Source organism: Procambarus clarkii, chromosome 26 (genome assembly GCF_040958095.1).
Source record: "Procambarus clarkii isolate CNS0578487 chromosome 26, FALCON_Pclarkii_2.0, whole genome shotgun sequence".
Classification (NCBI taxonomy): Eukaryota; Metazoa; Arthropoda; class Malacostraca; order Decapoda; family Cambaridae; genus Procambarus; species Procambarus clarkii.
Genome location: NC_091175.1, coordinates 5442785 through 5458728, shown reverse-complemented (window position 1 = coordinate 5458728; position 15944 = coordinate 5442785). Strand labels below are relative to the sequence as shown.

The 15944-nt window shown below is 42.1% G+C and overlaps 1 protein-coding gene across 2 annotated transcripts in view; it reads left to right on the top strand.

Moving 5' to 3' along the window:
- Nucleotides 1-5849: 5849 nt before the first annotated feature.
- Nucleotides 5850-15944, top strand: part of LOC123756690 (facilitated trehalose transporter Tret1) — a 13227-nt gene continuing 3132 nt past the window's right edge. The window contains exons 1-6 of one of the 2 annotated variants that reach the window (XM_045739930.2): nucleotides 5850-5967; nucleotides 11726-11845; nucleotides 12736-12984; nucleotides 13130-13258; nucleotides 13546-13755; nucleotides 15212-15408. In XM_045739930.2, the coding sequence (XP_045595886.1) occupies nucleotides 11761-11845; nucleotides 12736-12984; nucleotides 13130-13258; nucleotides 13546-13755; nucleotides 15212-15408 (870 nt within the window). In that variant the 5' untranslated portion in view covers nucleotides 5850-5967; nucleotides 11726-11760. Of the gene's footprint in view, nucleotides 6066-11725; nucleotides 11846-12735; nucleotides 12985-13129; nucleotides 13259-13545; nucleotides 13756-15211; nucleotides 15409-15944 lie in introns of both variants that reach the window. The other variant, XM_045739931.2, reaches the window with a different exon arrangement.

Here is a 15944-nt window from a genome sequence, read left to right as displayed (position 1 = left end):
GACTCTGGTATTATGAACATGGTAATTTTAAACATGGCACTGATAACGTAATCAGTGCCAGCACTTGGCCAGAAGCCTAAATTTCACCCCTTAATAATTATTCAACTTTGTGTCGCGTATGTAACTTCGCTTCTATATCAGTACGGTATTCTCACCCAAGGTTAGGAGAGCTGTGTTGCATCAGCAGTGTTGCACAACACCACCTTGGGCGCTGTTGCTGGCATTTGTTCCTATCGTTTAGATAGTGATCTATTTTAATTTTAATTTGTTATCTATTATGGAGATGTCTCACCGTTCGGCAACACTGCTGATGGTCTCACAGACGTTTTTCCTACCAGAATGTCGTTGTTATTTTAGCTACTGGGAACAAATAGTTCCAAGCAGCACCGGCTATGGTGAGCCCGTCGTACTCAACTAGCACAGGAGAGATGCGTCCTACCTGAAGTGTGATTCGGATTATGTACGGCAAGGTCGGGTCATTATCCGGAAAATCGCTAAGGCATTACGACTGGGAAGGGATATGAAGGTAAGGATTAAGGAAGGATACAGGTAAGGAATGTTGCCCAACCACTTGAACGATCGCCGATTGAAATCTGATCAAGTTCATATAAGTATGAGATAATGAAATACATCTGACAAGGATAAAGTATCTTAGGCTGTTTCTACCCTCGTCTATTTAAGGCCCCTCAAGGGCTCACAAGCCCACACAGTACACACATATTAATCATATTTTACATATCACATTTCAATAGTTATCATATTACTGTAAATCTTTTATTTACTATGCTGCACCTGGCGTTTCTTGTTTTGGTAACGGTAGACTAAACAAGTTGGAGAAGGTACAAAATAAAGCCGTGAAATTAATCTTAGGATAGTTAAGAAATGCTATGATTGAGATAATGATGATAGAATTAAACTTACAGAGTATGATGCTTTTCGAAAATATATTGCATTGCCATTGCATTGCGGGGTTTGAGCTCTGGCTCTTTGATCCCGCGTCTCAACGGAGGCGGAACCTCAGCTGAGGACCCCCGCCATCTGTGTGGGGCGGGGCCGGTGCTTGTCACCCTGAGGAACTCCTGGGTCTCCCCAATCATTTGCCTATCTGCGTTTCTTTGCCGCAAGGCATATTAGTTTCAGTGATTGGCGTCACTCATTTCGCGATTCGGCTTTGCGTTTCACCCTTTCCGGGCTTTGCGATTAACCCTACACGAGTACGCCGGAGCGCATCCGATCCCACGATTGTCGTCGCCCCTAGATCAACAACACCATACACATCTCTACAGACGGTGACTCCGGTCTAACAACATGACATGAAGGTGAGAATGTTGACTCACAGACTCTATGACCTATTGAGGCGCGAGAATGCAGACGCGTACAGTCACAGGTGATCTCTCATTGGCTAAAACTGCTCGCAACCCATTTTCACGATTTGACACTAAACAAACTATTGTCTAACCACGAACTTACAACCCTAAGTTCGACCTCATCCCTATTGTGGTCGATACTGAGAAAACGTCAGGAATAAGATGCTTTAGTTATTATAACGATCACAAAATTTTGACTGACTGGTAGATTTTGTTAATCAATCTATTAGGTGAGTTTAGCTCACATGTGATGGGGCAGCCCGTCCTATTGAGTCGCCACAACGGACAGAAAATGGCGTACTAAAACACCTGAACCTAACCTAACCGAGCAACCCACGCATACAGAACGTGAATGCTTGGGAGCCGCTATGATTTACAGTACATCATATTTGTTTCCGTTGGGGATCTTGACGTCAAAATACGATGTATTATTCGAGGGAAAATATCACCAGAAGTTGATATTTTATCACCAGAATATATATATATATATATATATATATATATATATATATATATATATATATATATATATATATATATATATATATATATATATATATATATATATATGTATATATATATATATATATATATATATATATAAATATATATATATATAAATATAAATATATATATATATATATATATATATATATATATATATATATATACATATATATATATAAATATATATATATAAATATATATATATATATATATATATATATATATATATATAAATATATATATATATATATATATATATATATATATATATATATATATATATATATATATAAATATATATATATATAAATATAAATATATATATATATATATATATATATATATATATAAATATATATATATATATAAATATAAATATATATATATATATATAAATATATATATATATAAATATATATATATATATAAATATATATATATATAAATATATATATATATAAATATATATATATATATAAATATATATATATATATAAATATATATATATATATATATATATATATATATATATATATATATATATATATATATATATATATATATATATATATATATATATATATATATATATTACACTGCAACTGTGTAACACTGGGACTTGGTGACGAGATCACTGTTGCCTTGAGATTGTCATGAACTTGCTCTCTAATCTCTCCATAAATAGCTTGTTTACGTTCCTGCGTAGCCTGAGGAGTGGGTGGGTCACAGGCACGACAGTCAACATGGAATGGACCCGATAGTTTCAGACTCGTTATCCTGTTGCACAACTCCGTAACGAGGGAAGGACTTCAGCGTGACCCCTGAAACTCCAGCGTGCCCCTTGGGACTTCAGCGTGGCCCCTGGTACGCCAGCGTGACCCCTGGGACTCCAGCGTGACCCCTGGGACTCCAGCGTGACCCTTGATCATAGGGGGATTGTCTAGAGTGACGCTGGGTCGGGTAACTGTGTGTGTCTTAAGGTGTCAACAATTCGAGAAGCTATACATACTAAGAATACTTTTTAGGTTAGCTTCAAATAGTTTTCTGAAGTATTTTCTGTGTAAATACTAGGGATACTTGTATAATAATAGTAGGGATACTTGTATAATAATAGTAGGGATACTTGTATAATAATAGTAGGGATACTTGTATAATAATAGTAGGGATACTTATATAATAATAGCAGGGATACTTGTATCATCAACAAGCAGCCTTGATACACTGGCAGTATCACCACTTAACCCCACAGATTTATCACCAGCCTTGAGAAGGGTATTGGGCCGCTTGTTCTTTCCAAGTGGCACTTGACAGAAGTGTAAATGGCTGTTAGGAACTGACAAGCTATTTCCTGTCTCTCCACACCTCACTGTGTGGGGTTGGCTAGACTCTTCACTCAGTCTTGGGAACAGAATATCTGTTCTTACAGTGGTGAACGTGTTATTAGAACATGGAGTGGGAAGCGATGTTCTTCGTTTCTAAACTTTTTCCGTATAGTGTCAGGGGGTTGTCGGAAAAACCGACACCATTTACTAACATTTAATACAATAGGCAGATAATATTGCTGCTGTTTTGTAATACAAATTAATATATAGAAAACGAGAGCGCAGTGGAAATTTCCTCCAGTAGAAAACGGGGAATATCATTGCCACATCTCTATTAATTTCACCACCTAATAATGGGAATTATCCTTAATACAACAGCCTTTGGACTGTAAACATCATAAAAACATTTCCCTTGAATCAACTTAATTATCAGTACAAAAATAGAGTAAATGTTGGCCTTCTAACCACTTCTTGACACATCTGGGCATGACGCTGGAGGAGTCAGAGGGGAGAGGGCCACAGTGAGGCCCCATTTTAACTTCAACATCAGTCGCTGAGGCAAATCTAACTCTGATAATTTTCCCTTGGACAACAGTGTTACGAGACTAACAGTGCAGGCGATGAGTCACAATAACGTGGCTAAAGTATGTTGACCAGACCACACACTAGAAGGTGAAGGGACGACGACGTTTCGGTCCGTCCTCGACCATTCTCAAGTTGATTGAGACTAACTAAAAGTTTAGAATGAGACTAACAGTGTTCCCGTTATCAACACCAACTACATCTACTATAAAGGAGGTATTCCAGCCGAGACCCGTTACAAACCCCCAATACGTTCCTGGCCAGTTGTGTGTAGGTAGATTAGGGTGACCCGGTAAGGTCACTAGACGGCGACTAAAACAGGATGAGCAATATTCTCATCTCTTTATTTAAATTACCAATATTTCCCCTGATATAGCTGTCATATTAGGTTACTGCTATTATTGTCAGTGCCCTTTGACAGGTGGCATTGAAGAGGACGAAGGAGAGCATCTACCTGGCACCCCCCAGTAACAAGTGCTAACCCCTCACACCCCAGGATTATTTGGTGTGGATCCTCCTCCTTCATGACTGGTGGACCAGGCCCACTCCCATACAAGATAAGGCTTCCCCCATTTAGTAACTAACAAATATAGTCTAATACTATACTGACTGTCTACTAACGAATAATTTATATTTATATATAAACCATAAACCCTCTAGAATGTGTAAGGAAGCGATTTGTGGGATATTTTAAATCATACAGTCCACTTTAAACATCATAGTTTGCTATCGAAAAAAATACATTAATGTAAAATATAAATTACTATATAAATTAATATAAACTAAATAAATATAAATCTGACAGGTCAGTTTCCCCACAGGGGTGGTTGTGTCAGGAGGGGGGGGGGTGTCGCATACGCATAACACTGTGTATGTACGTATACACTGTGTATGCGTACATATACATATACTCTGTGTATAAAGTGCATATGCTTTAGGCGTATACACAGTAACTTTAGCTGTAGCCTTAAGTGTTAATATATATACACACCTGCAGTGTTAACACACACACCTCCAGTGTTAACACACACACCTGCAGTGTTAACACACACACCTGCAGTGTTAACACACACACCTGCAGTGTTAACACACACACCTGCAGTGTTAACACACACACCTCCAGTGTTAACACACACATGCTGTTAGACATGTGAAAGTAAAGTCCATATAATCCTGCTTAATTAAATATTAAGGACATAAGCACGTTCTCGACAAAGAACGTCTCTTTTTCGCTCGTATGCGTTACATACGGCCAAAAATCGTCGTACTAGAAAATGGAAGCGGCTCACGAAAGTGAAGTGCTATCCCGTTTTCTGTTTTGGGTCCTCTGGTAGGTTAGGAGAGGACACTTTAAATTGACCGTTTTCTTGATGTTGAGGAAGATTAGGAGGACGGACTGCATTATTTACCAAGTGTTTATGCTCGACAAAATATAGAAGTGAATTAATTTAGGTATGATTAGAATGTGAAAATAAACGCCACATAACAGGGTAAACTTAACACTTCTAAGTAACTGAACATAATACTGGAGCTCAACTCCTGGGGGGGGGGGGCACTTATGTTATATTTGCTCATTGTTAATGTGTTTCTTGCCGTCAGTCACGCGGTCTCGATGTTGAGAAGCCTTCTGGTCAGAGCTTAGGAGCACATGAGTGTTGAGGCGGGGGAGGGCTTCCATGTGTCCTCTGTCCTTACTGTCTACGGGTCCTTGATGTCTTGCTGGCAGCAGTCAACTTTGTGGTTAAGTGTTTTACAGCCACTCCTACCTGCAAGTGACGTCAGTAAGTGTTTTGCGGAACCGCATTGTAAGAAACAGAAGGCAGTGGAGCGCTGCCATCCTCCAGACTATAAACAAAGGGGGTTATAGAGTAAAGGTGAGCGGAATTGTGTATGAGGAGGACTGGGTGTGGGATCTGAGGAGCTGCTATCTGTTGTGATTTTTTTTTAAGGGCGGGAGGGAGGGGGGTAGGTAGGGATGTGGTGAAGTGGGGGCAATCATTGGTAGGTGGTTGGAAGAGGTGTTATCATGGGTCGTAGTGGTGTGAGGGAGCGGGGAAGGGGGGCAGTGTGGGGGAGAGAGGGTGGTGGAAGAAACACAAGTGGTGTTATCAATGGTGGAACAAGAGATACCGAAGAGCAGAGCGGCAACCAGTTGTCCGGAGCCGTCGGCGCTGACCCGTCCAGTCCGGTAGGTGCTCCTGCGTCCTCCTTGCCCGCCACAGGCACTTGCCCGCCGCTGACAGCGTTCACAACTGTGGCGGTAACTTGAGCTGTGTAGGAGAACAGGTGTGAGTTCAAGACTGTTTACCTGCCTGTGGGTGACCTCCCGCTCCTGCTCCCATATATGTAAACTACTCGGCTGCGTGTGTGGTTAATCCTGTGTTAAGTGTCATTGTGGTTGACTTAGTCGTCAAGGAAGGCTTACCCAAGATGTTAGTGAGGGGGGGAGGGGACTATTTTCGGGAGGGTCGAAAAGGCGCCAAGCCTTTTCGACTATATAGCACTGGGAAGGGGTCAGGATAAGGAATTGGGATGGGACGGAGGGAAAGGAATGGTGCCCAACCACTTGGACGGTCGGGGATTGAATGCCTACCTGCATGAAGCGAGACCGTCGCTCTACCGTCCAGTGAGTGGTAGTGAAGGAAGCGCTTAACGAAGACGGTAGTGAGGGAGGAGCTTAACCTCTCGTCCCCGTAATGTTTCCCCAACGTCAAAAAACCTGTCGTGCTAAAGTGCCCCTTATCCTTACCTACCAGACGACCTAAAACAGAAAACGGGACAGTGCGTCAATTCCCCCAGCCGCTTCCATTTTCAGGTGCGACAATTTTTGGCCTTTAGGTAGCGTGTACGTCATAATGCGACGGTCTTTTAGGAGGACGGATTGGTGAGCTATGTAGTTGGCGTAATACGTCCATGTCCAGTATTCATTTCCCTTCGTATGCTCTTAAACGAAAAGGTCAAACCGTTTAAGGCTAGATAAGCAATTATCAGGACAAGTTGAGAGCTCCTCAATTCAAGAGACTGCGTAGTTAATCATCCTGGCAGAGACGTATGATGACAGCTCTCATGCAGATGACGCTTCCCAGACACGTTTGAGGGGTGTTGACGTTGTGGACATCATTTTGACGGTGCGTCTCACGGCGTTGACTCGTAGCTCTCCACAACGGAGGCTTGAGCATGATTGTTAACCAGGGTAGACTCCCAGGGGCAAGGCAGCCATTTATCCTGAGGTCTACCTGTCAATTGAGAGTGTAAAATTTCTCAAAATAAGGAAAATACCTGTTTACCTTATCATTAAAGACAGTTTGACAGACGTGTGTCATGAACCTGTCTCAAGCGAGGCAATCAGGAGTTGACGTATTGGGATGATCTGCCTTCATATGTAATACTGACTTGTTTACCTTCATCCTCCTGTTCATTCTCATTTGTTTGAGCTCTCTCTCTCTCGGTTCTTATTGGTTTTGTTGCTCTCTTTTTACTAGCCTTATCTTATCTTAGAACAAGGTACTTAGGGTCAAAAAGGTAATCTGGGTTTAGAGGTTTGAGATGAGGCTGCTTTTTCAAATACTTCTTCATCAGCTGAGAGATGAAGAATAATATTGTGTAGCTCAGACGTAACCATGTTCGTCTTAACCTCTAAACCAAAATGTGTCCCAGCAACAGCCCCGCAGATAAGGACCGACTGGTACGCCACTGACACCACTCATCAAGCATATTCGTATCCAATTACAAAACCTGCGCATATTTCCTCAGTCATGGCGGATAAATAGTTTATGAACTTCTAAGTGTCACAACCCAAGGGTTATGTCATTGTTATAAACAACCTCGTAGATCTTTGAGGCTCACAACACGTTTGATAAAGGTAAACAAAACCGCCATAATTGTTGAAAGATGTAGGGGTTTCGTAGGTGGTGTGGTAGATGCTTGATGGACCATGGGTGTGGTGGTGGTGAAGGATGAACCATGGGTGTGGTGGTAGTGAAGCGAACTATCAGGGTAAAGCGGCAAGCCATTACGACTATTTAGCACTGGGAAGGGATCAGGATAAGATTGTGGGACGGGACGGGGGGAAGGAATGGTGTCCTACCACCTGTGGACGGTCGGGGATTGAATGCCGACCTGCATGACGCGAGACCGTCGCTCTACGGTCCAAGTGTTTACTGAGGGAGACTGGCGATAAAGTGAAGCTTGAGTGTGCAACACACCAGAGGCAGGGCAGCAGACATATAATGCACCATTTTATGGACGGAGAGTTACAAAATTAATTTAATTTATTTATCATGCACATCATCCCGTGGGCGGCGGTGGAAAGGGTTACACAGGCACATAATGGGCTCAGGGACTGAACCCCAGAGTTGGTCCAGCTAAGCAAGTGACACAATCTTGTGAAGCAAGTGACGCACTCTTGTGAAGCAAGTGACAATCTTGTGAAGCAAGTTACACAATTGTTAATATTGCATACACGTACACATTTATAGAAGAGGTGGTGAATTACAAGCAAATGTCTCTGAAAGTCACAGTGCTAGAGAAAGTCAGTCTTCCCACTACTAGAGAAAAAAGTCAGGGCACACAAATAGATAACACATACACACACACATGCACACGCGCACACAGGCGAACGCACGTACACGCGCACACGCGACAGCGAACTGAATTTGCATCATTTGCACCAAATAACATTGGATTAAAATAAGAAAAAACATATTTAAAAGTTCTAATTGAATTTGATTTTATGAGCGACGATAAAATAAAAACCAAGCTAGAGAATATATGGGTGTTGGTTGGGGACAGGTGGTCAAAATATTGTATTCTCTGTCAAAAAAATAAATAAATCTATGTAAATAAAAATGTAATTGTTCGTTTGTTCAAAATCGCTAGTCTCCGAAAGTTCTTTACCGATTTCTTTGAAATTTTCACACAATGTTCCATTCACATCCGAGCGGGATTTTATATACATACTATATAGATGCTTCGTCTGTGACAGGAAAAAAAAAAAACGTTTTTTTTTTAACTGTGTTTTTCATGTGAGGGAAATCTTCGAAACCTCTTTACCGATTGCTTTGAAATTTTGACACAACGTTGTATTCGAATCGACGCGTGTTTTTATATACTTACTATATAACTGCCTCACCTGTGACAGAAAAAAAACATGTTTTTTTTTTAAACAGCGCCGTCTGTTGGACCTAAGAGCAACACACGCCGTAATCTCCATAAGTTCTTCACTGATTGCTTTGAAATTTTGGCACAACGTTCCATTCGAATACGCATGTGTTTTTATATACCTACTATATAGATGCCACACCTGTGACAGGTAAAAACATGTTTTTTTGGGAAAACAGCGCCATCTGTTGCACGTAAGAGCAACACACCCAATACTAAATATGTTACGATTCCATTTCATTGATAAGTTGAATTTTATTATATTTTGATTTATTTTCATTTTGATTTAATTATTTTATGTGAGATTGTGTAAATAAAGCATAACGTGGTCACCTCAACGTGAAAGGCTGCTCAAGTAACAGAAAGATAAAGAGAGAGAGAGAGAGAGAGAGAGAGAGAGAGAGAGAGAGAGAGAGAGAGAGAGAGAGAGAGAGAGAGAGAGAGAGAGAGAGAGAGAGAGAGAGAGAGAGAGAGAGAGAGAGAAAAAAAATCTTCCAGTTTGAGCCGCTCAGCAGCACTCAGGTCATTAAGGTCTCTGAGGACTGTGCAGCCTGCCTGGCGTCATACAGGCTAGTCTTTCTTCAGTCTTGGGTACGTCTTCTGTGGTGTTATCAACCCACCTCATATATACAGCTTTGAAAGCTTCGTCTCATAAAATAAACTTAATAATTATGTAGAATGGGAATGAGTAGCTTTGAGGGGGCAGCCCGTCCTCCTAATTTTCCCAACGTTAAACGTTAAGAAAACGGTCAATTTAAAGTGCCCTTATCCTAACCTACCAGAGGACCCAAAACGGGACAGTACGTCACTTTCGCGAGCCGCTTCCATGTTCTAGTACGACAATTTTTGGTCTTATGTAACGCATACGAGCGAAAAGCGGGATTCCTGGTTCAACCTTGACTCCGAGCGGACGTCTGGACGCCGCCTTCGCCTGGAAGCCGCTGGTTCACGTTTTATTTTGCGATTTTGGATTTGATACTGCCGTTTGGCATCCCTCTTCAACGGTCCGGTTTGTACAACGCCTGGAGCACATATCGCCTCGGGTTTGTTAACAGATTTTTTTTAACGTGTTCTGGCTGGTTCTCCCGGCGGGGTGACGGTGTCCGGCGCCGGCTTGGCCGAGAGGTGCTGGGGGTTGATGGGTCTTGGTGGGCTCCTGGTGTGCCCTCAGTCGTGGTGGGCGGCTAGTTTCTGCTCTGCCGGGAGGCACTGGATGACTTTTGTGTTTAAGCTGTGGGCCGAGTGTTTGGTTTGCTACCCAGTGTTCTCTGTACTCATCTAGTTGTGCTTGCGGGGGTTGAGCTCTGGCTCTTTGATCCCGCCTCTCAACGGAGGCGGAACCTCTGCTGAGGACCCCCGCCATCTGTGTGGGGGCGGGGCCGGTGCTTGTCACCCTGAGTAACTCTAGGGGCTCCCCCCAATCATAAGCCTGTCAGGGCTTCTTTGCCGCGAGGCATATTAGTTTCAGTGATTGGCGTCACTCGTTTAGCGATTAGGCTTGGCGATTCACCCTTTCCGGGCTTTGCGATTAACCCTACACGGGTACACCGGGCGCATCCGATCCCTCGACCGTCGTTGCCCCTAAATCAACAATAACGAGTGAAAAATTACGTTCTTTGTCGGAGGACAGGTTGTTGAGAGACCTGGTGTGAGCGAACACGCTAAAAGAATTATACCTGTAAAAATAAGCAAATTAGAAATGATCAAGATGTATAAAATGCTGAGATATAGATAAAAGTGGACAAGAACAGGCTCTTTCACATGAAGAAGCGGGGCACGGATGGATTCCGGAATCAAGAGTCGCAGGAAGGTCAAGACTCCACGAGTGTGGAATAAACTGAATCAATAGGTCGCACAATGCCATTGCAATCCACAACGTAAGTATTAGAATACCAGTCATTGGAAATTATAAGCGGCGTTACGTAATGAAAAGTGCAAAGGCAGGCCGAAGAACTGATCATTTCTACATTGAAGAACTATCAGGTATATCCACTCACGCGCCAGCAACCCCCCCCCCCCCACACACACACAGAAATAAGAGGCATGAGTTACGAGGAAAGGCTGCGGGAAATGCACCTTACGACACTGGAAGACAGAAGAGTAAGGGGAGACATGATCACAACCTACAAAATCCTCAAGGGAATCGACCGGGTAAACAAGGATAAACTATTCAACACTGGTGGGACGCGAACAAGGGGACACAGGTGGAAACTGAGTACCCACATGAGCCACAGGGACGTTAGAAAGAACTTTTTCAGTGTCAGAGTAGTTAACGGATGGAATGCATTAGGCAGTGATGTGATGGAGGCTGACTCCATACACAGTTTCAAATGTAGATATGATGGAGCCCAGTAGGCTCAGGAATCTGTACCGCCTCTCAACTGTTGATTGACAACAACGCCTCTCAACTGTTGATTGAGAGGTCCCGCCTCTCAACTGTTGATTGACAGTCGAGAGGCGGGACCAAAGAGCCAAAGCTCAACCCCCGCAAGCACAAATAGGTGAGTATAAGTAGGTGAGTACACACACACACTCACTCTCTCTCTTCATTAATCATGTCAGACAGATGTTCACTTGAGACAGTTAAGACAGTCCCAGCTGTGTTTGGGTACAAGTGATAGGATGAACCATCCAGCGGGTTTTCTTGCTATTAGGGAGTGTTGTACATGCTTCCATGGCGGTGTGCCAAGTTACAGGGTGAGTGGCGCTGCGCAATAAACTCGCCTCTCGGGGCAAAAGGAAAATAATTAATCGTTTATTAATTTAGTCTTGGTTTGTCTCCTCAGCTGTGAGGAACACTCTGAAGACCTCAGCAGGGATTATGGAGGAGTTAGGACACTCAAGGGCCGGTTTGGTCCAGGAAAAGAAGCCGTCGCACCTTGTCCAGTACATCGCGGCGCTTTCAGGTACTGAATTTTTGTGTGTCCATGTAGGCAAAGGGCTCCAGCTTCTGGGCACCGACTCTTAAACTATTATTTTGAGCAGTGTTACATCATTATTCTCATGGGTTACGTATTGTTTGCATTTAAATCCGTATATGGGTTATTTTTCATATAGTGCATTCCGCATGTTGTATGACAATGATCTTTGTCAGGCTCAGTGGCATGTTTAGCTTCTGAGTGTGACCCCTCGTCCCTGCCCTCCACCTCTTGTGTGACCCCTCCCCCTCTTCGTCCTGGCTTCTCCACTATTGAGCTCTCCCACACTGGATATTCTATACCATGGACTTCATAAGTGTGTCATACTCGCTTAGCTCGATATTTCTTTAGGATGACGCCCCCTTGTGTGAGTTAGTTAAAGTAGAGACCGTCATCTTGTCAGAGAGTAGAAAGTATCGTAAGGATTGATTTTGTCAATTCTTTAATGAATCCATTTGAATTCAGTTATATTTGTACTTAAGGTCTTCTCGATTGCATATAATTCCAGAGAGGGAAGCAAAGAGAGTGCAGCCAATAGGATTAATTATGTGTGTGTGGTAGGACATATTTTACTCAGTGTGAATTTTATTCACACTGAGTAAAATATGTGACTAGTGTGACTATTTCACACTAGCATGAGCTAAGGCTGAGTTAGTTTAGCAGTAGTAATAGACATATACTCTGGTCGCGTACTGCAGCTGGGAAGTTAGTTAAGCTAATAGAGCGACAATTCACCTTCATCTGAGAGTCTTAACAAAATAATGTGTAAACAAACATGAAAGTTTAATGCATCTAGGTAATGCAGGCGCCAAAGGGCATGTTTTCACAACAAAAGCTAAACTGCTGCAAGAGTTATGACTATAAGATGTATCCAACAGTGGCCATGGGGGCCCTGAGCTTCGGCGCCGGCCTGGGCTACGCCTCCCCGGCCAGCCCCATGCTCAAGGACAACTCAACCAACGCGTCCCTGGTCATTAACGAGGAGCAGGTCAACTGGTTCTCCTCCACCGTCAACATTGGAGCCCTGGTTGGGGGCCCCGTGGGCGGCCTCTGCATCAACCTGCTCGGGAGGAGGGGAGCCATGTTGGCCTCTGTGCCGCCCTTCCTCGCCTCCTGGGCCTTGATTGGTGAGTCCGGACTTGCGGAAAATTATGTATAAACACTCCATAAATTCGTAGAATATAATTTTGTTTTTTTATAGAATATTAATTTTTTTATAATATATATATATATATATATATATATATATATTTATAATTTGTAACTTGATAGCGTTCGCACAAAACTTCGCCATGCTGGTGAGCGGACGCATCCTGGTGGGGGTGTGCGCGGGAGTGACCTGCATCGCGGTGCCCACCTACATCGGGGAGATCGCCTCGCCGGACATCAGAGGCACTCTTAGTAAGCTCCTTTGTACACAGTCGCAGAAATATCCTCATGAATATATTAATAGCTTCTTTCTCAAGTGCACTTTGGTGGATGCATAATTATGTAAGTGGAAATTTTAGTATAATGATGGTGATAATGATAAGTTTAGTTAGGGGAAAAGTACATACATACAAAATGAGTTACAGGCAGAATGTTGGATTTCTAGATAAAGCAAGTATTTACTTTGTCTAAAGCCACTATAGCACGTACAGCGTTTCGGGCAAACCTTTTTCGGGGCATGAAACCTTTCTTTGTTTCAGGTACGTTCTTCCAGTTGATGGTTGTGGTCGGTATAGAGTTCGCTTATATTTTTGGCGCCATCGTGAACTCGTGGCGAGGCCTAGCTGGCGTCTGCGCCATTCCTGTTGTCGTGTACTTTGTCCTCATCCTCTTCGTCAAGGAGTCACCATCTTACCTTCTCTCTAAAGGAAAGGAGAAACAGGCCAGGGAAGTGTTGCAGCACTTCAGGGGTAAGCAAACATTCTTCACAGTCTAACATTTTTCGCCTCAAATAATACATGAATTATTTTGTTTTTTAATTGTTATGGATTTCGACAGCGGCCCCGGGGTGGGGGTGGGGAGGGACTAAGCACAATTTCCAGCTCTCCCCACTATAATTATTCCACCATAACTGTACACATTTTTTTATGGGGGTGGGGGTGAGATCTGGGCGCTGTAGGGCCGAATAACCTCCTTCTCTGCCTTGGGTCCGCGCAGGAATATCCCTGCAAAAAAAAATTGTAACCTGTCACCCAACACTGACAGTACCTCTGGAGGTTGGTACAAAATGTTGACAGATGCGCCCGACAAAAAGTGATTTTGAAGTATTAATTTGGTAGAAGATTCGAGAAAGAGGACAAAAGGAAACTTTTCCTGGGTCTAATAAAGCACATTTACAAAATTAGACCAAATATTGTGCATGTTGGGGCTATAGGAGTGACACTTTAGGCCTAGCACAGGTTAAGTTTATACTTAGTCTGTTTCATTTTTTTTTTGTGTGCAATTTAAAATACAATGCACAAAAAGTTAATTTTTGGTGGGAGGGACCTGGGGGTATGGCAGTCCATATTTTGTACGTTCTAGTCATAGTTGCTATAGGTCCTGTCTTGCAGGTTGGGCTGTTTTAACTGGGCTGAAATCTTTTAATGCAACATATACGTTAAATTATTTTAATGGAAGGCGTTTTTCTTTATGGTTAAACTTTGCTTATATGGAAGAACCAACTTATTGCATGAGAGGATCTTTCTCATGTTTGGTGTACAACGCTGAAGTAGCTTAGGCACAAGAGCGTGTCTGTAAGGGAGGATATGAGGGATATGAGATTGCCTTCAAGATTCAATACCCTAAATCATTTATTGATAGGGCCTTAGGACGTCGTGACAAAACTTCAGAGAAAAGCTGCGTAAGAGTTTTAAACATCTGTGAGTGTTGTAGTGTCAGGATAATGCTGTCAGTCATGCAGCGACACACGACAAATAGCTTCAGCCCCAAACTAGTGACGCTTAATCCTAACATGTTGCTTGAAAGCTATTCGTTCTTGTATGACTCATCGACGCTGGTTTTCTATAGCGGCTTGAAGCATTTTGTAAATTTACAATTTATGTAAGTGATCACTTTCCTCACTTTTCGCATAATATCTTTGTCTGATTTATGATCCCCAACAAAATTAAGGAAGACCGGAAGCAAGAGTTTGCTGAGTGACCTTCCTCTATGGTGTCTATGTACCTACTTGAGAAATCGAGGAAAGGTTTTTGTAAAGGCAACAGGAAACCAGAGCCACAAGGGATAACCCTAGTTCAGCCATACCCTAAGTATTTTTACCCAAATGTTAAAATATAAATTGGCGCGAATCGTTGTTTTTAAGGTTCATAATTAGATTTCATTAGTTTGGTTATAAATGTCTAAATATTGGTGATGCTGGAACAGGGAAACACTACAACGTAGATGAAGAACTACAAGGGATGAGAGAAGCCCAGGAGGAGTCAGAGAGGAACAAGATATCCATGAAGGATCTCACGGAACCATACATCCTTAAACCACTCTTAATTTGCCTGGCCCTCATGGTCTTCCAGCAGCTGGCTGGCATCAACGCTGTGCTCTTCAACCTTGCCACCATTTTCGAGGTTAGTTTACTTCATAGAAAAAGTATTTTTGAAAGTTGACAAGAAGTCTGGAAAGAGTAATCAACCCGTCCTCACACTAGGCTAGTTAAAGCAGTGGCCGTCCTCACACTAGGCTGGTTAAAGCAGTGGCCGTCCTCACCAGGCGCATTCATTAATTTTAAAATACTGTGTATTAATAAAAATTGGTTTGTTCTCATATATAAATTAATATTATTATACATAAAAAAATCTATGTATAGTGGTTGCACAGTTTGCAACCACCTAACCTAACCTATACCTAACTACTACATATACAATTTTTCTGAATAATAATAATAATTTATATATGAGAACAAATCAATTTTTAATACACAGTATGTTAAAATTGATGAATGCGTCTGGGGAGGACGGCCGCTGCTTTAACCAGCCTAGTGTGAGGACGGGTAGAAAATACACATGTTTGCCAACAGAATTTAAACACTTAACCTAACCTATGCCTACCTATACATCGAACTTCAATATATAATAATGTTTACTTATTTATATATATATATATA